Below are 25,661 nucleotides of genomic sequence, written 5' to 3' on the forward strand. Positions count from 1 at the left end.
ATAAAGTTTCTCATCTATACAATACATGTATAGCTAGATCCAGGCTATTAGCATTCTAACTCCCATAGCCAGAGATGATAACACATATTTGAAAGTAAGACTTAGAACTACGTTTTAAGTATTATTTAAGATGACAGAGTAATATGATCACCACCCATATCGAAGCTAATTCTGCTAAAATGAACAAAAAGCACGGTGTTACATTAACTCTGTGGATAGAAATGTGAGTAGCTTTATTTTTATTTGTTCTTATTGAAGCCATTTATGATTTACCATGGTTCAACATAACATTTTTTTTTTTTTTCAACTTTAGGCTGTTGAGAAAGCCATATACCTTCGGTAGAAATCACACTTCACATTTTGAATTTTGATCTTTTCCCAGGCTAGCAAAATGCAGTACGATGTTCTCCCATGATGTTGGACATAACCAGTGACTGCAGCTTCCAGTCAAACAAAAGAGTTGAATCAATGTCACAAACAGTACAGAGAGTCATACATTGCTCTCCTCAGAAGAGAAAAACAATCCCAAGAGAGATGACATGTAATGTCAATTAAAGGTAATTAAAACACTTAAATATAGGAGCACTTTGATGCAAAATATATCAACCTATGAACAATGCAAAATAGCATTCCATTACTCAGAAGCCAACCAAAAATAAGTTTTTGAGAGACTATTATGCACTTATCACTGTGGATGATATAAGAAACAAAGATTATTTCCTGGTCTAAAGAAGCAATGCTGCTAAGATTCTCCATTTACTATAAAAAGCTAATTTTATGAGAAATAACAAAACACATTCTTTCCACAAAAGCTCTCCATGATGGCTATTTAGGCATGACTGCACAAACACATCTTATGCATATTAACTATTGCTAGGTATGAGTTATTCTGGCATACAGCAGTGATGGAATAATATCTAAGGCTAAAAAACAAAGTATGAACCTTCATGCAGACCATATGTATGACAGAAAATAGCTTTAACAGATGTCTCATTTTTAGAGTTTTATGTACCATATTTTGGTAAATTATGATTTGAATTGCTCTTCCAGGCCAACACAAAGACCTTAGTTTAATAGAAGTTGTAAAGGAATTTGACCAATAAGCTGTCCACTTATAAGAAGACAGCGCCATATGTGCAAGTGAATTCCATTGGGGTAGATCATCCAATGGAAGGTATATCCTATATCAGTCATAAGAAACACTGCCTGCCAGTCACCCTGTATTTAAAAAACTGAGCCCTAAATCAGAAGCTCATTATCTCACTCAATAAGACTGCTATTACCTTCAGGGTCAGGATCAGAATCCAAAATGCCATTTTGCATTAGACAGGGGAAGGATAGGAAATGCAAACTGTGCAACATGACCTACATGATGTGGCTAACACACAAGCAGGTTGCAAGTTCTTGAATAAATGTGCTGAGTTATAAATTCTCTCAAAGGAAAAGCCAGTAAAATGGATTAAAGACTTAAATGTAAGACCTAAAACCATATATTGCATAGAAGAAAACATGGGCATTAAGCTCCTGGACATCGGTCTAAGCAGTTTTTGTGGATTTGACTCCAACAGCAAGGGAAACAAAAACAAACACAGATAACTGGGCCTACATCAAACTAAAAAGCTTCTGTACAGCAAAGGGAACCATTAACAAAACAAAAAAATACAACCTACTGAATGGGAGAACATATTTGCCAGTGATAGTTCTGATAAGGGGTTAATATCCAAAATATATAAAGAACTCAACAACAACAATAATTCAACGACAACAAAAAACAAACAACCTGATTAAAAAATGGGCAGAGGATCTCAATAAATCTTTTTCCAAGGAAAAGGCACGTGAAAAGATGTTCAACATCACTAATCATTAGGGAAATGCAAATCAAAACTACAGTGAAACATCACCTCACAACTTTTGAAATGGTTATTACCAAGAAGACAGGTTGTTAGCAAGGAGAAAAGGGAACCCTCATGCACTGTTGGTGGGAATGTAAACTGGTGGAGCCATTATGGAAAACAGTACGGAGGTTCCTCAAAAAATTAAAAACAGAACTGCCATGTGATCCAGTTATTCCACTTCTGGGTATTTAGCTGAAGAATATTTACAATAGCCAAGATATACTGTGTTTCCCCGAAAATAAGACCTAGCCCGACAATCAGTTCTAATGTGTCTTTTGGAGCAAAAATTAATATAAGACCAGGTATTATATTATATTTATATTATATTACATTATATATTATATATTATATTAGACCCGGTATTATATTATAGTAAATTAAGATCGGGTATTATATTAATTTTTGCTCCAAAAGATACATTAGAGCTGATTGTCTGGCTAGGTGTTATTTTCGGGGAAACACAGTAGAAACAACCTAAGTGTTCATCGACCAATGAATGGACAAAGAGACAAAGATGATGTAGTACACACACATACATGCGTGTGCGTACGCACACACACTCAATGGAATACTACTTGGACATAAAGAAGATTAAATATTGCCATTTGTGACAACATCGATAGGCCTTAAGGATATTATGCTAAGTGAAATAAATCAGACTGAAAAGAACAAATATCATTTGATTTCACTCATGTGGAATACAAAAAAAGGAAAAAACAAATGAACTAACAAAATAAAAACAACTCATAGATATCAGTAACAGATTGGTGTTTACCTGAAGGGAAGGGGGTGAGAGTGAGGGCAAAATGGGTAAAGGAGGTTAAACATATGGTGAAGGATGAAAACGACTTTTAGTGGTAAGCACACTACAGTGTATACAGATATTGAATTATGATGTTGTACACCGAAAACTTATGTTATAAACCAATGTTAACTCAGTTAAAAAAAAAAAGTTATGACTAAAGGGAAACATTATCTCATCCTATAATTGCTTTTCTTTTTCAGTATCTAAAAGTTTTCTATAATTGTCTTTATTAGTTTAATTGCTAATTTGCCTTTTATTCCCTGTTATTATTCTGTACCTTTACTTTTTCTGGGAATTTGATAAGACATTCAGTAATTGCAGTTCACAGTCAAGTACTTTTTCAGTTTGTATTGTTTTAAACAATGGACAATTTTGTTTGGCTTCTAGGAAAAATGTTAAAAATATACTCCTTTTAACTTTCAGTAGGCCCAAACTTATAGTTTCCTCTTTAAATTAATATTCACACACACAGCGTGAGCAAGGGATTCATGTGATTTCATTAAAGACACGTTGATACTTGCTTTAAAAAGGAATAAAACCTGAATATTTTATATGATGTATTAGAACACTACTTCGTATCTTGATGCATTTCAAATTTAAAAGGATCTTGACAAACTAAGAGATAATTCTTTCAATAAATGCCATTGATAAAAAGAGAGAACACGATTACATTTATCACAGGCTTTTATTTTTATTTGGCTTTTTAACTCTTTAAAAGTTTAGTCATAATAAAAATATAACCTAGATTGTTTAAAAGTCATGAATTACACATTAAAGAAGGAAGTAAAAAATGTAGACATCTCATTGTCCATTCATATATAATGTATATGCAGTACTAGTGTCCCAGATGTGGTGTAAAGTTCTGAGCCTGTATGAAAAGTATGTACACATGAATGTGTATGTGTGTGTGTTGTGAGGGATGGAACCAAACAATAGCTTTCATAACGTTACTAAAAGCTGCTATTTTGACCAAATGAAAGTGTACTATTTTTATAAAAAATATCAAATGGCCAGCATTTATACAATGCATGGTGCCTTATGGCCTTTAAATCTGACAGCTGATGACACAGATTTTCTGGACAACGATCAAGTACATGTTGATGCAGCTGTGGCCACAGAAAGACATGCTGAAGCATCTACTTCAATTTCAAGTCGATGAACATGGCTATGTTCTTGACCTGAGTACCGATGGCCTGTTACTTTTAATAATGAGTACCTACAACCTAGATTTGCAGTAAGAATACAATCTAAGTTAAACTCTCTAAAAGTGTTGGGAAGTAAGAAGATACTTTTCAGTTGTACAAATAAATAGTGAACTCACATACCAAGAGGCGCATTTCTAAAAGTGAGTAGTGTTTCAAGAACAACCAAGACTTATATTCCACAGGATCAAACTCTGCATTGAGAAGCATACATTTGTCTATAGTATAACGCTACATTAAATCGCCAATGTACTTTGCTGATTTCATTTGACTACGTTTCACTCCTTGTCCATCTTGTACTTCTGTAGCCTTCTTATCAAAGCCTGGGAAACTTTTTAAGTTGTAGCATGGTTAGAAGTTTCTTTACTGATGGGACAATATTAAATGTTCAACAATCAGTATTAAAGTGGATTTAGGGTTTCTATCGGCTTTATTACAATACTTATTCTGTTTTATAGGAGAGAAATTAAAACGATAAAATCTGGTATCATACAATTTATGTTTACATCTACCTTTAAATATTAAACAAACTTCATATTTGAAGTGTAAGCTGCACATTCACTTAACTTCTTATAGTTATGTGGTTTTTCAACTTTCCAAAGAGATTTTACTCAAAAACCAAACTGCATATTTAAACACACATAGAAATGGAATAGCTCCTTTATTTTTCCCTTTCACTTAAAGGAAAGAGAGATAAAACAACCTATGCATGTTTGAATTTAGAAGCTTATACTACATTTCTCCTTTCTGGCTATGGTTATTTGACTTTGCCTTAATAATATACATCCTTTATTTTCTGTCTTTCGAAATACATTATCTTATTTTTTTTTTCTTGTATGTGCTTTGCATGTTATGCTATATTTACTTACAAAATAATTTTGTGTGTTTAAAAAATTCATGTGGAGAAAAAAAAAAAGAAGTTAAAAAAAGTAAGCAAACCAACAAGATAGTTCACTATGGTGTAGTCTAACTCCATTAGAATTCAACCAAGGTCGTTGCTCTTCCAAGGACGTTGGCTGAAATCTAAAGCTTTTCTACTATCATCACTCAAAATTGGATCCACTTGTCTTTCTCATTAACTGCTGAATATTTCCTGCCACCATGAACTTTGATCACCTCAACCAAAGGAGGTACAACCTGTATCTAAATCCAGTTACAGCATTTGGCCTTCTCTTACACCATGCTATGCATTTTAATTTATTAAGACGATATGGTCTATTTATTACATCTTCATAACTGGGAAAATCAATGGGTAATTAGCTAATGTCTTAGGAACAACTTCTGTCTTAAGTAACAAAGAATTTATTATAGATTTCAGAACACACGCCTGGGTGTAGAGCCTGTTTGCAATAGATGCTGCAACTGCTGGTCTCAGAAGCAGGTAAGAACCAAAGTGAGTTTTCTCTCTCTTCTCCTTCCCAATATACCTCGGCTTTGGGATCACAGAGAGAAAGCAGGAAAGGCGGCTTTTGATGGGGAGTTTGAATGGGTGAAATGATGTGCCCAACTTCCCAGTACAGCTCAGATTCAATATTATGTTTTACGTATTCTATTCAAGTTCTATACGAAACATTCTTCGGGGGGAAAAAAAAGTCAGGTTTCTTTTTTTTTTTTTTTTTAAATTGAAAACGACATTAGATGATTCCTTTCCAAATGCTAAGTTCACATCAATTTATTAACTCATACTGGGCTGAGATCAAAAGATGGCTGCATTTGAATAATTCAGTACTAATAAAATGAGTAACAATGTCAGGTTTGCACACTACTCCCTCTGATTTCAACTGTGTTACACACTCTACAAGCTAGATACAGTCTAATAATTATTAACTGATATTAATGAGATGCACCGCTAATAGTGATGGGTCTGATCACATACGGTACAAATAAGATACACTATGTATATCGTTATAAATGATGAAAGAATGTCTAAATAGTTCATAAATGAGCTTTAACAATAGATGTTAACTAAATAGAATTTGTGAAATTTTGTAAGTACCCTCGTGCTGGAATATTCATATGCCTTGCAGACTTAACGACCTCCTCAAACTTCTCCATACTTTCTTCAATAGAACAGTTAATATTCTTCTTGCTAAAGGATTCAGATGCAGCACCAAAAACTGATATCTCAGTGGCACCAGCAGCAACCTGAAAAATATAATTTAAAGGCAAAAGCTAATAATTTCAAAAATGTAAATGACAGCAATAGAAGAAATATTAACTACTCTATAAAGTCATGCTTTCATTCTTTATCATTTTCTTAAAAATTTAAAATCACATTCCTCTCATATGGCTACATACACTTTTTTGAAATGTAAAAACATTTTGCAAGAATAATTCCACAATCTGCAACACTCATAAATCTATGAGGCACAGAAAACACAATGATATGTTCCAAAATAATTTTGACTTTCCTAAATTATGTTATCCTCAAATATTTTAACACTACTTATGGAAAATACTAGCAGCCCAACAAAACCTCTTAAATATCTATGGAGAACATTATTTTTAGGCCAATTATTCAAACAGTACAGTAAATGCTTCCTGTTTTCCTTTTCTTCCCACAATGCAACAGAAAAATAGTTTTCAATTCATCATTTAGATTTTGCCCCCAATTTTCTTCCTATCTCTTAACCAAGCTTCCACTGTTTCATACCTTGACTGCTATAACCACACTCTCGTGTGTCTAATGCCAAATCCTCTTGTCAATCTTTAAATTCATAAATGTTAACCTAATCAGTTTTCCCTTTTGCCCCCTTTGCCATCTTCACTCTTTCACCAAGGATTCTCCAGTGACTTGTTTTCAAATGTCAAGCCTCTTCTTTTTCCAGCGGAAGTTTTAAGACTTTCTATTAATGTACCTCTAGACTGTGCCTAAATACCCCTCTCTTTCTGATCCCTAATACGTTAAGAAAAAAAATATTATCTTTCCTCTAACTTTAAAAAAATATATCAGCTTCCACTCCTCTATCCAAATCAATTTTAACCTCTAAAATTAAAATTATGTTTATGGAACACATACTATGTTCCAGTATTGTTATTGGTACTTTGCACGCCCTATTTCTGGTACACAAATAATCTTGTAAACTAAGTATTACCCCATTCCACAGATGAGAAAACTGTGGACCAAAACACTAAATCATGACCACAAGGTCACAGAGCTAATAAACATCCCGGAACAGTGTTTTGAGCACAGGTTTGCCTGACTCCCAAGCCAAGATTTGTTTCAGTCCATTACTTGCCCTTCTATCCTGAGGGTGTCCTTGCAGTGTCTTTTCAAGATGGATACATTCCCTACTGTGTTTAGGACCAAATGACAGTAATATTTAAAATTTCTTAAAATGCTTTTTTCTTTACAATGTGATAAACGATCATATCAAATCAAACAAAAGTGGTTTTAACAAGAGACACTAACAGGTAATGTATCAACTAGTACCCACAATCTCACAGTCTGAAATACAAAAGTAAAAAATATCCATTAACACCAGCAATAGCAGTTGCAAAACTTTTATAGTAAAGCATGGAAGCGTAACACCTCAAGACTTGACTTAAAATCACATTGATTTTTCTTGTGCATAATTATTAAAGTCTGTTTGCATATAAATTCCTAAGTCACAGAGGGTTGGAGGAAACAAGCCAGAAGAGGAATAGGGAAATCTGTTAGAGGAAGTTTCAAAGACAGTGATTAGCTTCATCTTAAAGGGGTAGGTGGAAAAACAGCAACAGCAAGCAGATTAAAAAGAGTTGACAAACATAATCACTCACTACAATAATATTAATGATTATAATTATAACATTGTACTGAGAACTGGTTAGGCTATATTCTATATTCCTTATTTAAGATGGATGCATAAAATGCACTTTCAAAATAATTTCATCAAAATGGGTAACTGTATTGTAATTCTTTAATGGTAAAACTGGAAGAACCATTTATGCAAAGCACTTTAGTCCCTAACTGAACGATGAGGGTAATGATTTCCACGTATTCATGTCAGTATATTAACATAGTATTTGTACAGGATAACAAATGAGTTAAATTCGACACAGGTTTAACTTTGTAAAGAACTTAAAAACAGTAAGAAGCATACTGATTTGAGAAAAATTAGGAGCGCACTTACAGCACGGTGAAAACCCTGAAGATTAGGAGTGAGGACAGGATATCGAACTCCTGGATATTGACGAATGCCTTTCATCACTTCAGTGTGATCAGCCATCTTAAATACATTGATAGTTATATATAAATAACATAACTTTGAATAGTCCATCAAGCACATTTTTAGTTTTTCAGGAAGGCTATAATTACACATAAAAGTGTATTCTATAAAGTAGTGCTTGAAATAAAACTATGCCAATGTAGCTGAGTAGTTCTCAATACCATAAATACATAATATTTAGATCTGGGTTTAACTTATTCACATTACAGGATCTGGTTAAATGAGTGATTACCAATAGTCAGGAATTCTCAATTCGATTATTTTCACTTGATTGATCTTTATTCTTTGTCTTCCATTTCATGGCCTAAGCCTCAAATGCCCCTGAGACGGGGGAGAGTTTGAAAGGCAATATGTTATGCATTTACCTTCCACATGAAAATTGTATACCCAAATAATTTTCAGTGTATGAAACTTTACAATGTTCAGTAAAATGTAAATTACTCATCTTATCTCTGTTAGAACAATTTAACAAGGCTAGGATCCTAGTTTATTATTTGGTTAGCATAGATGTTTTAGTTAGTAATACTCATGATGCTTTATGCATTAGCATCACTGGATTACTGTTTCTTCTCATAATGCAAACAAATGAATACACCGGATTGCACAAAAGAAAAAATTTAACCCATGTTGCTAAGACTTCATTTTTCTATGGTTTCTGTGAATCTATAAAAAATCAACTTTGAATCAAAATATCAAAAATAGTAGTTTGCCACAAAGTATACAATTGAGGCTCCTAGAGCAATAACTGATCAAATGATCAAAATCCCATAATCATCATATAGAGAAATTACCATTGATATAATCATAATCATGATCTTTGCACATTTAAGAATAGCACATGATGGCATGAACAACAAATATAAGGGATAATATATAAACAATGAAATTAAACAACTTGAGCATGGATAAAACTGTAAAAACATACACCAAACCAAAATTTGTATCTTCAATGAAAGAATGGATGAGGTAAGACTTGTGTTTTCTCTACACACCTCGGCTTCTTATAATAAACACGTATTGTTAATTTCAAAGTAAAATACAAGTAAATAAATAAAAGTTTAAATACTTTTCGTAATATAACCATACACTTTTGAAAAATATGAAATATTGCAATATTTACTTTTATTGGTCCTCTAGTTTTATTGACTCTCAGTTAAATGCCAGTAGAATTAAATTTAATACTTTCAATGAATATAGTTTGGATTAACTAAAATTTTAAATACATTTAAATTTATAATTAAATATTTAAGATGTAATCTTCACTGTTTTATAACCTTTTTAAAATACTTAGCATTTGTGCATATTTCAACACAATTCTTGATTGAATATTCATGAATTTAGCCTTTGTGCTAAAGTGTGTCCTCTATCTCACTGTGTCACAGACCCATGTACATGCAAACATGCACAAATACATTATAATAAAAATATGAAGTACTTAATCCTAATTTCAAGCAGAAAGATAAGCAAAGTTACTACTCGTTTTAGGATAAAACTAAATAAAATCTAAAACATCTAAATAAAATCTAAAACATCACTCTGTTATCAAAGAATAATGTTAATTGACATTATTAAAACTTGTGTCTAATGAAACATTGTATGTTTAGATATTTATGAGAGACACTTATATTAACATGATAACAGATAGGAATAAAGAGTGTTTGTCTAACCATACACAGATAAAGTATAGCAGTGCATCATAAAACAGCATAAAGGGCACAAAACAAATTTCAATCTCTAAGAAATATAGGTCATATTTTTATTAATATGTAATACTGCAAGTATTATTTCAGTTTACATGTAATAAAAACCTTGAATCATTATGAAGAAATTTATATAATGAAACGATAATTTAATAGATGTTTTAATCAGTAGAATTAGAAAATAAACAGAGACCATAGTAACTAAGTTCCCAGGTGATGAAAACTAAAATTTGATAATTATTAGAAATTCCTGTATTAAATTATAATAAATATATTAATTAGAATCCAACAAATCAGTAATTTTTCCTTTTTTAAAATAGCCACAATGACGTCATTTAACAAGTAACAGTATTCTAAAGTTGGTCAATAAAGACAATTGTATAAAGAGCTGTAGGAAATCCTGATAGGATATAATTTTATTACAATGAATAAAATAGAGCAGATTTCAATTAAAGGTATAAATTTATTTATTTATTTGCCTCTTAGGGAGTTTATGTATGCTTCAATCTTTATGTTATTTTAATGTTTAAAGTTTATTATTCAAACAATAATGGAACTATTCCTTTATTTTCATTATTTCAACATTCTAATGAATCTTTTCTACATCTGGTTTGATTTACCATGTTTTTAAGATTCTGTTGAGACTTTTCAGTTAAGATCATGAAAATTGCCATAATTTGGTTGGTAACATGCTGTGCTATCATCTGGCTGCACTCTGGTAATGGCAATACCTACATCTATCTAGCCAACATAACAGGCTATACCATGGTTCATCAATTTCTTCAGCATCCATATTTTGATATGGATTCAAATAGTTACAATACTTGTCAACACTTTGCAATAGTCTTAAAGATATCCAAAGGGTCACAAGGATTAGAATGTAATAGGTGTATAGTTAAAGAGTTTTTATTATATTTGCTACTAACTCTATCACAGCGTGATTAAATTTGGACACTTCTCATTATACATACTGGGAGAGCCAGAACAAATGTATACAAGTTGACCCTTTGGTCAACGTTGCTCAAGCAGTAGTTTGCCGTAATCAGAAGTGTCTGGACACTGATGGTAATGACTTTGAGCACCTCTTGTAATTGCAGAAGTCAAATGTGACTTGTACTCATCTTTTGTTATCATCTTGTGGTATATATTGAGTATTACAATTTTAATAGTTTTTCTTTTTTAAAATGTGTATAAATTTTTGGGCACCCTCTATATGTAGACATCTAATATTCTGTCTTTATCTAAATACTATAATTGCTCCTAAATATTTAGGCTTTCAATGTGTTCTCTGGACAATAGCAATGGCTAAACTATAGTTTGAGCATTGTTAAGTGGCGATATCTCACCCAAATCTCCTGATATTATGGACTTTCAAGATAATGTATATGAGTATGCAGTCATAAGCAATGAGGAAAACTTTCTCATGAACTTGAGAGGAAAGACATTGGAAGTTTCAGTTATATTTTGTAAATAGACTACGAAATTTACCATTGGAGGATATAAAAGTTAATTTTAAAATATCACAGTACCTTACAAATTAATTTTTATACTTCATTTCAATATTTGAGTATGATTCATTTCAATATTTTGTACACTTACCGTATAGCTAACATGGCATAGAAAAATGAAGCAGATGCTGTCCACACACATATAATACACAAGCTAGTGGGGAAATATATATGTGTGTTTGTGTGTGTATCAAAAATACAAATTAACACAAATATCATGTGATCTGAAGTTCTAAGGAACACAGAGAAGAAAGCGTTTTTTCTTTGCAACATAAACTAGAATAATGACAAATATTTAAACTAAACCTTATCTAGGCCAAATGTAAATAATTCAGGACCTAGTTTTCTTTGGAGCAAAATAGTCATAGAGTTTAATGGAGCAAAACTATTCATAGAGATTAATGCTATTCAAAAATATTCATGGAGCAAAACTATTCATACACATAAATACATTTTTTTGTATACAAAATGAACTTTCTAGTATACTGTAAAGGATTTAATAAGCCTAAATTTAAAACACATTTATTAAAAATCTTCAGATAATTATGGGGTGACATATTTTATAGAAATTAAGTGTTTAAAGTAATATAATTCTTTCATTTTCAAGTCCTATACAATGGAAAGTAAAGACACTTATTTATTACCCTTTACCTCTCTTCCAATTAACAGTTGATAGAGAAAACAGAATATTCACTGATTAAATTATGTTTGGTTTCAACTGAATATGTTGTGTGAGATATTCCATAAAGGGAAATAAGTATTTATGATTGATTTCAGGTGAATGTGCATAGGAAACTGAGAAGTTCTATTCTATATTTTAGAAGAATTGACTTCTATTCATTTAAAATTAAATCACTGATTAACATGCTTCCCTTTTACCAGAAAAAAAAAATGCAATTACAAAGATGGTACATTGTACAGGTCTCCAAGTTCCAGAGATGCATTTATTATACATTTTTTTACGAATGTCTTTTACACACATTAATGATACATAAGACTGCTACATTTATTATTCTAACTCAACAACAGATTAGTAACTAACAAGATTTCAAACAATAAGGGAGGAGCTGAGTTGTTTTCCATCACCACAGAAATTATTCAATGCATCTCTGTGGCTCTGCTGAAGTTGAGGCAATTGTACTGTGTGACAGGGCTGAAATATTATGAATTTGAGTTAGTCCTCTATTTTTAAAAGGCAAAGGTGTTTAGAATATGATCTAAAATTCACATGAAAGAAAAATGTTAAGATACTGAATCTTTACAGTGAAAGCTGTAAAATTATATAACTTGACCACCTCTCTTACAAGTGGACTTGTAACCTAAACATAGAGCTCTACTTTTCCTCCTCTTCTCTGTCCTGTTCCAGTCACTATGACCAAGACAAGCGTTACCTATAGGTGAGCAATAACCCATTGCTCCCTTCTTTCATTTGCTGAAGAGCTGTTTCCCTCCCCCACCCTCTAACAAGAGTCCTGCATCTGATTTCTTGTCTTAGTATATTAAGTAGGAGGAAGCTATGAAGTGAAGTGCTAGGACAAAGAGGACAAGATAGCCAGAAAATCTAAATGATCATAATAGTAATGAATTTGGGGAGAGACAAGATGCGGTTTGAGAGGTATGTTTTGGTGGCAAGATGGTTTTACTGCTCTGGAGCAGTGAAGAAGAGTTAGAAGACAAAAGGGCAATTATATAAAGTGTTGCTTTATCTATAAAGTGGATTTCTTGTAATGGCCAAGTAACACGCATAAAAATGGATGCCCACTGAATTAATTTAGGTTGTTATATTTCTTTGTGTGTGAATCCAGGCAGACTTTGCCACTCGGGAGAGCGCACAATGGTTGCACTTTTCAAGAATACTGGTATAAATATTCTCATATATTTAAAATATATAACACAAAATATAGTACTCAATTGTACCTCCTATTAAAACTATCACTCTAGGGTGAAGCCAAGAGTCCATATTCACCATGTCCTACAATATCTGGTACCAGAAGTATTTAAATATCTGAGGAAAAACAAGTTTCAAAGTCTATAGAGCCAGAAGCTAGTCTACAGAAAATTCTTCCACACATTATATTTGCAAAATTGTAAATGAATCTGTTTTCATCAATATCAAATTAAATGAGTCTTTTTTGTTAGCATTATATTTAGTGTATTGTATATACAATTGTTAATATACCATTCAGACTTATGTTTATTATTTTTTATGAAAGTCACAGATAATAGAATATATATAAAAATTTTCACTGTGAAGGGCACAAAACTATAGTAATTCTTCTAAAACAATGTATCTGTGTATAAGGTTACACATCACAAAGTATTATATCTTAGTATGACATTACCAATAATGCATAATAAGCATGAAATACATTTTCCTAACCTATCAATAATTTAAAGTTCTTGATTAGTGGTGCAAAAGAAAAGACTGACTCATCTTTCTGGCCTCTCCAGAGAATATTATAAAGTGCTATTATGAGAAAGAAGCAAACAAAGAATATGCAGTCCAATTTTTTTTAAAAATGAAGAAAACAAAAAATCAGGACTATAACTAACAAGGAGATTGAATCAGTAATCAAAAAACTCTGAACAAAAAAAGCACAGACCAGATGACTTCACTAGTGAATTTTACCAAACATTTAAAGAAGTCTTAATGCCAAATCTTCTTCAAACTCTTCTTAAAAAACGAAGAGGGAATACTTCCAAACTCATTACTTAAGACCAGCATAAGTGCTGATCTTATAAGACCCTGACACCAATACCAGAAAAGATACTACCGGGAAAAAAAAAAAAGAAAGAAAAAGAAAAGAAAACTACAGGGTCAGCTGGATGGCTCAGTTGGTTAGAGAGTGAGCTCTTAACAACAAAGGTGCCAGTTCAATTCCCACATGAGATGGTGGGCTGTGCCCCCTGCAGGTAAAGATTGAAAACGGCGACTGGACTTGGAGCTGAACTGCGCCCTCCATAACTAGATTGAAGGACGACTTGGAGCTGATGCGCCCTGGAGAAACACACCGTTCCCTAATATCCCCCTAATATTCCCCAATTAAAAAATAAATACATAAAAAAGAAAGAAGAAAACTACAGTCCAATATTCCTGATGAACATAGATGAAACAATCCTCAACAAAATACTATAGTACATTTAAAGGATCATACACTATGACGAAGCTATATTTATACGAAGGTCGATTTATCCTGGGAGGCAAGGAAGATTAATACATACAAATAACTGTGATACACGGCAATAATAAAGAATTAAAACCACATGATCATCTCAACAAAGGTCAAAATTTGACAAAAAAACAACAATGCTTTGTCAAAATGTATTTGACACAATTTAATACACTTTCATGATAAAACTCCCAAACAAGTAAAACTCTTAGGAATGGAATGAAATTACCTCAACATTATAAAGGCCATATATGGAAAGCCCACAACTAATATCATACTCAACAATGAAGAACTTTTCCTCTAAGATCAGGAAGAAGATAAAGGTGCCCATTCTCACCACTTCGATTCAACATAGTATTGTAAGTTCTATCCAGAGAATTTAGGGTAGAAAAAGAAATAAGGCATTTACACTGAAAAAAAAGAAGCAAAATATCTCTGCTCACAGATGATATGATCTTATACAAAGAAAACCCTAAAGACTCCACAAAAAATCTCTTAGGATAAACAAATTCAGTAAAGTTGCAGGATAAAAAAATCAACATATAAAAATCAGTTGCATTTCTATACGCTAAAAACAAACTACCTGAAAAAGAAATTAAGAAAACTATCTCATTTACAATACTACTAGCATCAAAAGAACAAAATACTTAGGAAGAAGCTTAACCAAGGAGGTGAAAGACCTGTATACTGAAAACTATAAAACACTGAAGAAAGAAAGTAAAGAAGACACAAATAAACAGAAAGCCATCTCATGTTCATGGGCTGGAAGATTTAATACTGTGAAAATGTCCATACTGCCCAAAGCAATCTACAGATTCAATGCAATTCCTATCAAAATCCCAATGGCATTTTTCACAAAACTGGAAAAAAACAATCTTTATGTTTATATGGAATCACTAACGGGTCCAAACAGCCTAATCAATCTTCAGAAAGAAGAATAAAGCTTGAGATATCAGACTTCCTGATTTCCAGATTTATTACAGAATGATAGTAATTAAACCAGTATGGTACTGGCATAAACACCGACATGTAAACCAACGGAACAGAATAGAGAGTGCAGAAATAAAAGAGTGCATATATGGTCAATTGATCTTTGATAAGAATGTCAAGAATATACACTCGGGAAAGGTCAGTCTGTTGAATAAATGGTACTGTGGAAATTGGATATCCACATGCAAAGAATGAAATTGAATCCTGACATTACCATGCATAAAAATCAATTCAAAATGGATTAAAGACTGGAACATAAGATATGGAACTGTAAAAGTGCTACATGACGACATGAGGAGAAAGCTTCATAACACTGATGTTGGCAGTGATTTCTTGGGTATGACGCCAAAAGGACAGTCAACAAAAAGAATAGACAAGTGGGGCTACACCAAACTAAAACACTTCTGCACAGCAAAGGAAATAATTAACAGAGTGAAAAGGCAACCTAAGGATTGGGAGACAATATTTGCAAATCATGTATCTGATAAGGAGTTAATATCCAAAATATATGAGTATACAGAATATCTACAACTCAATTGCAAAATAATAATAACCAAATTAAAAAATTGGCAAAGAACTTGAATAGACAAAATTCCAAAGAAGACAATACCGATGACCAATATATATATGAAAAGATGCTCGACATCACTAATCATCAGGGAAATACAGATAAAAACAACAATGAGATATCACCTTATACCTGTTAGGATGGCAATTATGAAAACACAAAAAGATAAGTGTTGGCACGGATAGAGAGAAAATGGAACTCTTGTACACTGTTGGTAGAAATGTAAAATGGTGCAGCTACTATAGAAAATGGTATGAAGGTTTCTCAAAACATTAAAAATAGAAATATCGTATGTTCCAGCATTCCCACTTCTGGGTATTTATCCCAAAGAATTGAAATCAGAATCTCAAAGAGATATTTGCATCCCCATGTTCATTGAAGCATTATTCACATATCCAAGATCTGGAAACAATCTAAATGTCCTTGGATGGATAAATGGATAAAGAAAATGTGGTATATACGTACAAAGAATATTAGATAGCCTTAAAAAAAGAAGGAAATGTTACCATATACAACAGGGATAAACCCTGAGTACATTATGCTAAGTGAAATAAACCAGTCACAAATGGCAGATACTGTAGACTCCACTTATATGAGGTATCTAAAATAGTCAAACACACAAAAGCAGAGAATGGTGGTTGTGAGGAAAGGGGGGGAAATGGGAAATGGTGAGTTGTTATTTAATGGGTGCAGTTTCAGTCATGCAAGATGATTAAGTTCTAGAGCTCCTGTACAACACTGTGTGTACTGTTAGCAATATTATACCGTACAAAAATTTGTTAAGAGGGTAGATCTCATGTTAAGTATTCTTACCACCACAAAGAAAAATAGTATTATTATGAAGTTACCTCAGATACTTAATTGAATTTATTTTATTTATTTCTCTCTTTTTTTAATTAAAGTTTACTGGGGTGACAATTGTTAGTATATGCAGGAAATAGAATTTTTAAAGGACTTTAATTTGAGATATCTGTGATATGTGATAACTTTAAAAAATTTACAATTTCATGAGTTTTTTTCTCATTCAATATTAATTTTGCTACTTAATTTTGTACTTGACATTACATATTCCTTTTTTCTTAATGAGGGTCCTCCAAACTGATACCTTTAGGACCTGAAGTTCCCTACAAGTGGCTGGCCCATGTCCCCCTTGTGATTCCCAGATCTCAATGAGAGAGAGAGAGATGGCCCTGAACTTTCCAAATATTACCAGTTAGTTGCTTTATTTAGAGTGACGAAGCATATATGCTGACCAACTACTCTCAAAACTGAATGACATATATATGTGATATATATCTATATCTATATCTATATCTATATCTATATACATATATCACATTGTGTGTTCACCACCCAGAGTCAGTTCTCCTTCCATCACCATATATTTGATCCTGTTTACATTCATCTACCACCCCCATATAGATGATGTATTGCAGAGCTGTACAGTTGAAACCTATGTGACTTTGCTGACTGTTGTCACCCCAATAAACTTTAATTAAAAAAGGGGAAAAAATCTGAATGACCTCAGGAACTAGCCCATACTTTGCACCTCACCAAAGACACAGTCCTTGAAGAGGAAGGGAACTGAGCTACAGCCTCATGCTTGTTCCTTGGAAAATTGCATATTCTTTAGTTCAAACATTTGTTGTGAGATACCTTGACAAAGGCAACAAGTTAAAGCTTGACAGCATATCTGAAGCATCGGATAGGAAGTATTTACTTTACTTCTATCGTTGCTCTTATCAAACTTTGCATAACTTATATTAATCTGTGTGTCTCTCTGACTAAATTATTAGCACCTTGAAGATTTTGCATAAAAAGGACATTTAATAAACGGTTATTGAATTGAACTAGAATTTCTCTTCTTTGCCCTTTCTTCCAGTTTTGAATTCATTTTGCAAACAATCCACTTTGCATCATGGTTATTTTTCTCCACTAATTCTTCTAAGATTTTATTGTTAGTAGAGGTAGTGATCAATATAGATAAAAGCAAACATTTTCTTTAGGCCAGTCTACATGTTAATTCTGTATGTGTTGAGTTCTGATGTGCATTACCTCTTTTTAAACATTTTTAACAACCCAATGAAAGGGACATTTTTCTATAGAAGAAAAACTAGATCAAAATATTAAGGATGAGGAAGATCACCCAGCTAGTGGCTGTGAGAGCTGGGATGAGACCCAAGTCTATCTGACTGTAAAACACATTCTCTCTAACTCCTTGATAAACATGTCCTCTGTATCTTCTATCTAGTTCCCGTAGCTATATCTTAGTCACTGCTAAAGATTTTGTGTATCACAAAGTCAAAGGAAGAGCTCCTAACGAGATCTTACCTCCAGGCTGAACAGTTTGTGAGGGGTGGTGGTGGTGGTGGTGGTAGTCGTGTTTTATCATCTAACCCAGTGTTTCCCATCATCAGAACTATCTGAGGTATTTTTAAAAAAAAATACAGATTTCTTGAGCCATCTTTACAGATTCTGATTCTGTTCTACTACAGGACCCAGGAATCTGTAGTCCCCAAAACTTGTCAAGAAATGCTATACATCAAACAGAATGGGAATCACAGTGGATTCATTCACAAAGGCTGCCACAGGGGCTTAGGGAGACCAAATTAGTGCATTTGAGGCCCCCATACCTGCTTCCATAAGGAAGCTTCATTTTATTTTTATTCTGAGGTCAATCCAGGTTTGTGGGTCTGACATGACTACAATTTAAAAGGAAACCTCTTTATGAACAAAAAAAACAACACAACACTCAAATACCTAACTTTCATAAATTTTACTAAGACATTCCCCATGAACATATTGCTAGGACCCCTCCCAGGATCTCAGGAGGGATCTATACAAATATTTTATGGTAATTTCCCTATCTGTATAATATATAAATGTTCTAACTAAAGTTTTATCCAGGGTGACAAAAGTTCCATAGATAGAAGATATGTAAGTAAAAGTTTGGAAAACAGCAGCCTTGGTGAAATTTCCTACCTTGCTCTTAGCAATACCATTAAGATAATTAAGGATCTTTTGAAATACAGATTCATGATGCCTTTTCTTTGTCACTCCAGACATACTATCAAGAAAGGAGTGAGATCAGTTTGGTGTGTCTTATTCTTCATATATCCATCATATTTCTGAGTACAGTTGACCATTGAACAACATGGGTTTCAACTGTGTGGGTCTATTTATATGCAGATTCTTTTCAATACTGTAAATGTATTTTCTCTTCCTTATGATTTTCTCAATAACATTTTTTTCTTTTCTCTAGCTTACTTTATTGAAGAACACAGTATATAACACAAGTAACATACGAAATATGTGCTAATCAACTGTTTATGTTACCTGGAAGGCTTCCAGTCAACAGTAGGTTATTACTAGTTAAGTTTGGGGGGAGACAAAAGTTATACATTACTTTTCAACTGTACGGGGGGTCGATACTCCTAATCCCTGTGTTGTTCATGAATCAACTGTATATTTATTTTTATAAATTCTCTGCTTAATAGACCATTTAAAAAATTTCCAGGAAATAGACTTCAATTTGTGGACCTATAGCCATTATATTCCCCTGCTCACTAATATAGTTTGCTGAATAATTTTTAAAAATATATTTAACGGATCTTTGTTTTTTGTTTGCTCACCACTACCACCATCATGCAGGACAACATTCATATATCTTCAAAATACACAGGAAATGTCAGAGGGTAATTGCCCACAGTCTCCACTGGCCAGATGAGACGTACTTGATAGTACTAGTTTCTGTATGCAGGAGTGCAGCAGGCAAGAGGAATACAGAACATTCTTCAACACATGCCATCGATTACTATAAAAATATAAATAACGTGGTTTCAGACCCTATAACTCAAAACTCAATTTGAGCAGTAACTCTTTCTAAAGCTAATACATTTGTAAATTCAGTAATGAGAAAAAATGAGACTAGAGCTCTTCCTGACAACCCAGTTTTAAAATCCTCTACCAGGTATGAACACCATTGCAGCCTGGGTACTACAGCCCCGTCTCATTCACAGACTCTTTGCACAAACCCCATATATCTTAGCCTCAGTAGCACAGAGGAAATCTTGGTCTACTTGAAGAAGTAAGACAGTTTTAATAAATCACAGTCTTACAATAATAAACACAGGAAATCTCTGGAAAATTGAACATCCAGTTTTTTTCCTACCCAATACCGTCTTGGCTGCCACTGCTAAAAATGGTCTGACACCATACTCACAGAACTTCTTAAGTCTAGAAGCCTTAAAACTAATTTGGTCTGGTGTATAATTTCCTGTAGTATTTCCTTATTCAACATTACCTTTGTGTTCTAAGGACTTTTGTACTGGCCTCTATCGATGCAACACACATGTTTCTCTACAGTGACCAAACCAAGTAGTACATGATCCCTGCTCTTTTTCTGTGAATGCAGACAAGACAATTTTAATCATAATCTATTAATGTCTACAAATATCCATTTTTAAAGTATAAAACCAATCCAATCTACCTAATGGATGTGTGGGTTATAAACTAGGAGACCAATGTTCCAGGCAGAGAAACCAGTCATTTTCTTCAGTAACATTTCCCAGTTCCCTAAGATAAACATAACAAATATGCATTAGTTATTCTTTGTTCAGGTCAATGCCTTTTGTGACCACCCTCCTGGTCTTCCCATGTCAAAACAATCATGTTCTCAACATCACCCTGAAGTAGGGGCAAGAAGTCTCAAAGCTCCCAGTATAATTTTCTTTCCATTCAACTGTGTTGCCTCTCATATATCATGCCTGTGTGTTTGGTAATAACACTGTTGACATTGTTATTTCCCATGCATGGAAGCAGAAGTGACTGCTCAAATACTGTATCTAATTGTCCTCATTCTATACTGACTGATGGAGTTGCCCTTCTAAGTTTACACTTCCTCTGTTAGCCACCACTACCCACAATGAATAGCTGCACTGATGAGAAGAGAGGGTGAGCTTGGGTTGTTTGAGGGAGACTATCTCACTGTCAATAACACACTGGCAGTAAGAAAGGGCTGTTACCATGACAAGCAATGCCATCACTACAATAGCTCGTACGATCAAACTACAATGATTTGGCCAGCATATTGATCTGGAGATGTCTATTTTGGTAAATAGTAAGAAAGGTGGAACTTGACACTTGATCTTAGCCAAAAGGCTGAGCAGAGATATGAAGGCAGAACTTGGAAAGGTTGGCCAGAGTAACCAATGACTAACTGCTTCATGTATTCTGATCACTACGTTTGATTTTATTATAACACATTTACAGATATTGACTACATTTTAAAACTCTTTTGCATCCGTTTTACTTTTTTAATGATTTCATTTCCATTATCCACTTTAACTTTATAATTGCCTTATTATGCAGATGTTATGGTTATTGTTAGCAACTATACATCATTCAATTTTTGAGTCCAACCAAGAACTCAATGTGGTTTTTAATAGAGACACAATAAAAGCAAGGGATGGGTGAATGAATAAACGGAAAGAGTCCAAGTCACAGAGAGATGGAAAGACTTTGCCAAATCATATGATGAATAAGAGTCAGGTCTCAGATTTTCTCTTGTTCTATCAGAAAATGTGTATGTTGTTATATATAAACAATAGATCTAATAATGTTACTAAAAGCTCAGGAAAAACGCAACCTGGAGGACTTGGCGGGGAAATAACTACATTGGGGCTATATTTATTACACTTATTTAGTACATACTATTCATTTATTAGTACATACTATAAACTGAATTCAATATTAAATGCATCAGCCTGAACAAATAATAGTGTTATAATTTATTAATGGGTCCCATATCAGAGCAGTACAAGAATGTATGAAGTAGTAATATTCTCAAGTTACTAGCATGAATTTGCTTCAACATGCTGATATTTCAAAGAATACTTAATTATGTATTTTAAAACTCAAACACAAATGTGAGTACCTAGAACAATTAAAACTATACTGTATGGTCTTCTGTAATCACAAATTTGCAGTTGTCTAAGACATTTATAAAATGAACAGCATTCTTTAAAGAATGTTCTATATATTAACAATGAATAAATACTTAAAATTCAAATGTTACAAAATATTCTATTATTCTAAAAATTATAATTCCAATCAGCCTTTAACTCTAGAAATTGAATATTCAAGACAAGGAAATGTAGATAAAATTTTATAAGGATAAAATAAAATACTTTATAAAGTACGCTTTATACTTACAGGTATACTCTAAGTGAAAAAATACACTTATAGTCTTTTTACTTTATCAAATGTGGAAGAAGTGAAACATTTACCTATACGTGTGTTTCATTAAGTCTAAGTTTAAGGTCTAAGTTTGGAAATATAAACCTTACCTATTATTTAATGTGATTTTTTGAAATATGTTATTTTAGCATTCATAATCATCTAATTCTCTATGTTTACTACATATTACCATGTTTCCCCGAAAATAAGACATAGCCAACAATCAGCTCTAATGATATATTATATTATATTATATTATATTATATTATATTATATTATATTATATTATATTATACAAGGTCCTATGTTATATTAAATAAGACTGGGTCTTATATTAATTTTGGCTCCAAAAGATGCATTAGAGCTGACGATCCGGCTAGGTCTTATTTTCAGGGAAACACGGTACTCCTAGAGAACTTTCCAACAATTTAATCAGGCAACTTTAGATCAATGTGTGTGTATGCACATGCATGCCTGAAAATTAGAAAAAAACTACTTATGTTTACTTTTAAAAATTAACTAGGAAGCATAATTCTTTATAAACATATCAATAAAATGTTTTTTAAAATCAATCTATTTCAAAATATTTGGTATGATATTTTCATTTTGAATGCTCAGTGTAAAAGGATCATGAATTCTTGAAAACGAGAGGTTATTAAACACAAACTTAAAACTGGTGAACAAACCAGTTCACATTTAATAGCTTAAAACTTTAACCTTTAAACCTAGTTTTCACTAATGGCTGTGATTCTCTCTGTGAGTCCTAACTATAGCACACTGGAAGTACTTTTACTAGCCCTCTAGACCACAGGGCACACTTTGCTTCTCTTACAGTGAACTGCACTTAAGTGGCTTAGGAGTCATATCAATGGAATGAGTTTATGCTACATTAAGACTGACAATATTTCTTAACAAACTAATCAGCGTAATGCTGAAAAAACCATTACAAAATTCGGATACAAGTCTTTCTGTGTCAAATTGTGTTTCTATTCAGATTTTATGCAATTATGTCTAGACCTTTCAGTTATCAATGCATACAGATAGTTCTACAAGACCAAATTTTCAGACAGTTTTAATGTGATCAAAATGACTTTCAAAGTTTCTTTCTTTCATGGGAAAACTTAGAAAAAATTTGGTAAACAATAAACTTAATATAATTTAATGAAAAGTGAGGTAAAGTGTTTTACTTTAACATTTTGTTATGATTCCTCTTGTAACTCTAAGACCCACAAAAACCCAATTTGTATATCAAAATGTTGATCAAATTAAGTAATTAGAAAAGCAGTACATAATGTACACAATAAATCTGTGAGTATAATCATGGATTTTTGGCTTCATAGGGGAAAGAAAAGTCCAAAAAATATTAAATTATGCCTTCAGAGTGAAAAATTTTCAAATCTAACCAGTAAAATTGCTAGCATTGTTGCTCTTAACTATAATTTTTTCTTTTGCTTTTCAGACTGCAATGAAACTACATTACAGCTACAGAATAAGCTGTTGTTGAATGCTGAGTAATATGTACAATGTTAGAAACTGCATTTTTTTCCAATTTTATTACAAAGGATAACCTTAAACAAGCTAAAGAAGAATAAAAAGTGGTGTCCATTATTCTAACAACAACAACTGAAAATTTTTTTTCGTATTTCCATGTTTTTTCTGGGAGAGGTAAAGGTGTTTTAAAATTTGTGAATATGCTTTAGGCAATTTGCTTGTTCTAAATGGTAACAGTAGCAAAGATGGAATGGTACAATGAAACATAACGACTTTAAAATATCACCTTCTGGTTAATCACTGCTTAAAAACACAGAAAATAATCAAGCAAAGCCCCACCCACTGATCAGAGGGATGCAGGAATTCACATCAGTTGTAAAGCTGTTGTAATAGTCACTGTCATGTAAGCAACACCGCCATAAGATATAAATCTAATTCACTGACACATTGTAGAGAGTACCTAGTATAGTATTCAGGGTGCATGTGATTATTTTCATTTAAAAGGGGAAAAATCTGACTGCAAATTTAGAGGAACATTTTAATATAGCAACTTAAAGTAATACAGGGCATTTTGTGTTGACAAAAAGCAACAAAAATTTAATACTAACCTGAATCCCATTTGAGACAAAACAATTTTATAAAGGGAGTGAGCACGAATGAGATATGTATGAGCAGGGCATTTTGTGTTGACAAAAAGCAACAAAAATTTAATTGCTACTTTTCATTTCTTCAGTACATTGACATTTGCTCTGGGGTAAAAAAAAAAAAAAGGCCTTCCTGATCTTTTTTCTTTCAAAAGTCAGTAGGCATTACCTAAATAATTTAACACTTTGAACTGAATCATGTGTACATGCCAGGCATGCCAAATAGGTTATAACAGACTCTCTGAAAAGGTGTTAGTCCAGAAGTTGGGACTCTGCTGAGCAGGTCTAGACATGGAAGGCACAGCTTCAAGGGGATATAGAAATAACATATTCCGCCGTGAGGGCAGTGATCCTTGGCTGGCTGTGCTCACCATTTTCAGAGGGGATGGCAAGGATTTGGGGGTGTGGAAGGAAACTTCAAGCTCTAACGTTTACCTTTTGCTTTCTGGCTTTTTCTTCTTCCTTCTATCCCCATCTCCTGGCAGGAGGTGATTCTCCACTCCTGTGACTGCCTCTCCAATTTGGGCTACAAGTTTAGAGATGGGCATTGAGGGAAAAGCTGGATTCAGTCCAGAATAGAAGTGGTGATGAAAGCAAATGCCTCTGATTGTTTCACCTGCTTCTACCCCATTTCTGCCTTAACCGGAGGTGAGGATGAGAAAGATCTGGAGGTGGCTTTCTCCCCTTTATTTCTCAAATTGTCTAGATAACACACCTCTCCCTCAAATACTAACCTGAATCCCATTTGAGACAAAACAATTTTATAAAGGGAGTGAGCAGGAATGAGATATGTATGAGCAGCCCTAACAGTGACAGTGCTCAAATATCTTTTTCCTTTTAGAATTTGGGGGTTTCATAATGCAGAACCTGCTTTTCTACTAACTCTATTCTTTAATTATTAGTAAGAAAAAGCATATGACTAGATTAATTACTAGACTGTTTTTTTTTAAATGTGTCACAGATTATAAAAATGACTCCAAATGGTATTTCCACTCCCTGCTCTTCTAAAATGCCACTCCCACTCAAGAGTCTGTCCCTCCCTTTGAAACTGGGTACCTCTGTAACTGGCTCCACTAATGGATTATGGAAGAGTAATGTTATAAAATAAAAGGCTTGGTTATAAAAGGTATACCACTTTGCCTGCCTCTTGGGACACTCACCTTTGTAGGTCTGAGTCACCTTTTGTCTAAGGCTGCCATGCTGTGAGGAAGTCCAAACTAGCCCATACAGTGACCACATG

At 33.1% G+C, this 25,661-nt stretch overlaps 1 protein-coding gene across 9 annotated transcripts in view; it reads right to left on the minus strand.

Annotated features, from left to right (window-relative positions):
- HMGCLL1 (3-hydroxy-3-methylglutaryl-CoA lyase like 1) overlaps positions 1–25,661 on the minus strand; it is a 144,930-nt gene that overhangs the window by 71,590 nt on the left and 47,679 nt on the right. For 6 of the 9 annotated variants that reach the window (XM_074333113.1, XM_019734793.2, XM_019734795.2 and 3 more), the window contains 2 exons: positions 8,018–8,113; positions 5,899–6,047 (listed from right to left, as the gene is read on the minus strand). In XM_074333113.1, coding sequence (XP_074189214.1) covers positions 5,899–6,047; positions 8,018–8,113 — 245 coding nt within the window. Of the gene's footprint in view, positions 1–5,898; positions 6,048–8,017; positions 8,114–18,380; positions 18,402–25,661 lie in introns of those variants that run through there. The other 3 variants (XM_074333114.1, XM_074333111.1, XM_019734796.2) reach the window with 2 other exon arrangements.

Source organism: Rhinolophus sinicus, linkage group LG05, assembly GCF_036562045.2.
Source record: "Rhinolophus sinicus isolate RSC01 linkage group LG05, ASM3656204v1, whole genome shotgun sequence".
In the NCBI taxonomy this organism is placed as follows: Eukaryota; Metazoa; Chordata; class Mammalia; order Chiroptera; family Rhinolophidae; genus Rhinolophus; species Rhinolophus sinicus.